General features: G+C 48.2%; 1 protein-coding gene across 1 annotated transcript; it reads left to right on the plus strand.

Annotated features, from left to right (window-relative positions):
* On the plus strand, positions 1–924 carry LOC133895827 (uncharacterized). The gene has a single exon (XM_062336346.1). It carries the CDS (start codon positions 160–162, stop codon positions 607–609), a length of 450 nt encoding a protein of 149 aa, XP_062192330.1. The 5' UTR covers positions 1–159; the 3' UTR covers positions 610–924.
* Positions 925–1,427: the final 503 nt, after the last annotated feature.

Here is a 1,427-nt window from a genome sequence, read left to right on the forward strand (position 1 = left end):
CCCTGTCGAAGTCACCACTCGTCTTCTACCTTACGCGGTCGCCATTTTATAACTACGAGTCTACAAAGCTGTTATATATGAGCGCACGTTACGAGCTTCAGGAACCACACGATTCCAGTGGGCATCGTATTGACAAAACAAGCAGGCCAAGCAGACGCAATGGACGTGCCGTTCTTCGTCACTTTCTCCCTCATCCTCCTCCTCGGGAGGTACCTCCCCTTCGCGCTCCCGCCGACCGCTCGCGCCGTCCTGGCCGACAACGTGGCCGGGCCGGCCGCCCGCGCCGCGAAGTTCGCCGTCTCGGTGTCCTTCGCCGGGCTCACGCTGCTGGTGTCCATGGAGTGCTCCGGCTGCCATTATCAGCAGCAGCAGCAGTGCCCGGGCGTGACAATGGAGGGGCGGGCGCTGTGGCTCAACTCCGCCGCGCTGTTCCTCGGCATGGTCTTGGGGGGCGTCGCGGTGGCGCTGCACCCGCCCGCGTTCGTGCCGCCGTTCGTCCAGGTGGTCATCGATCACCTAACCAGCGTAACGGAGACTATCGCGACCACCGCGTTCGCGCACGATGTCTGTATTTTCATCAAGATCTTGAAGGCGAAACAGCTCGTGTGATGACTGATGATGGCCGGTATCGGCTGAGTTTTCTCGGCTCGGCTCAGGGAGCAGCAAATAAGTTTGACTAGGTCAGATAGCATTCAGTTTCCAGAAATTAAGTTGTGCTACGGCAGCAGCAGCAGCACCGGATCGAGTATCAGACCGCTGCGCGTCGTGCATGATGATCGAGTTGTTATGCTCTAGTCCTTCTCACCCTTTTCCGCTTTCGTTAACGTTGTAAAGGTTAATGTTATATAGTGTGAAAGATGTTCCATGTTCATTCGATAATCATGAGGTCTATATTCTGACGAGAATATATTATTATTATTATTATTATGTATTCTATAAATACAATATATCTATGAAGTTTTTTAGAAAAAGAATAACGATCTCGTCTTTTGCATTCGTGATGCATACAACTCTCGTTGTATTATTACATCATCTCAGTCTATTACCGAAAGGGAAACAAAGAGATAGCTATTATACGGATGTTACATAATATTATTTAGTATATAATCTATAACTAAACCGCAAGTTATTCTTGACTAAGAGCTCTCTAGCTGTTACCTCCAAATTATGGTAAGCCAGTCTGATCTCTTCTATTTGATCTTCCTTTTATAATAATCTCTAAAATCTGAACTAATATGTGGCTATGAAGAGTGTCTTCATCAAGATTCTTCCTTATTGTCAGCGTATTGCTTCTGGCAGAGAATCCTCATCAACTTGAGCCAACACTCGCCTACTGAATCTCTGGACACCATTCCTCCCCTCCGGAACAGTGAACATATAATTCCTTGTTTGCACTCCAATGTGCTCATCCAGTCTCTTAACAACAT

Source organism: Phragmites australis, chromosome 16, assembly GCF_958298935.1.
Source record: "Phragmites australis chromosome 16, lpPhrAust1.1, whole genome shotgun sequence".
NCBI lineage: Eukaryota > Viridiplantae > Streptophyta > Magnoliopsida > Poales > Poaceae > Phragmites > Phragmites australis.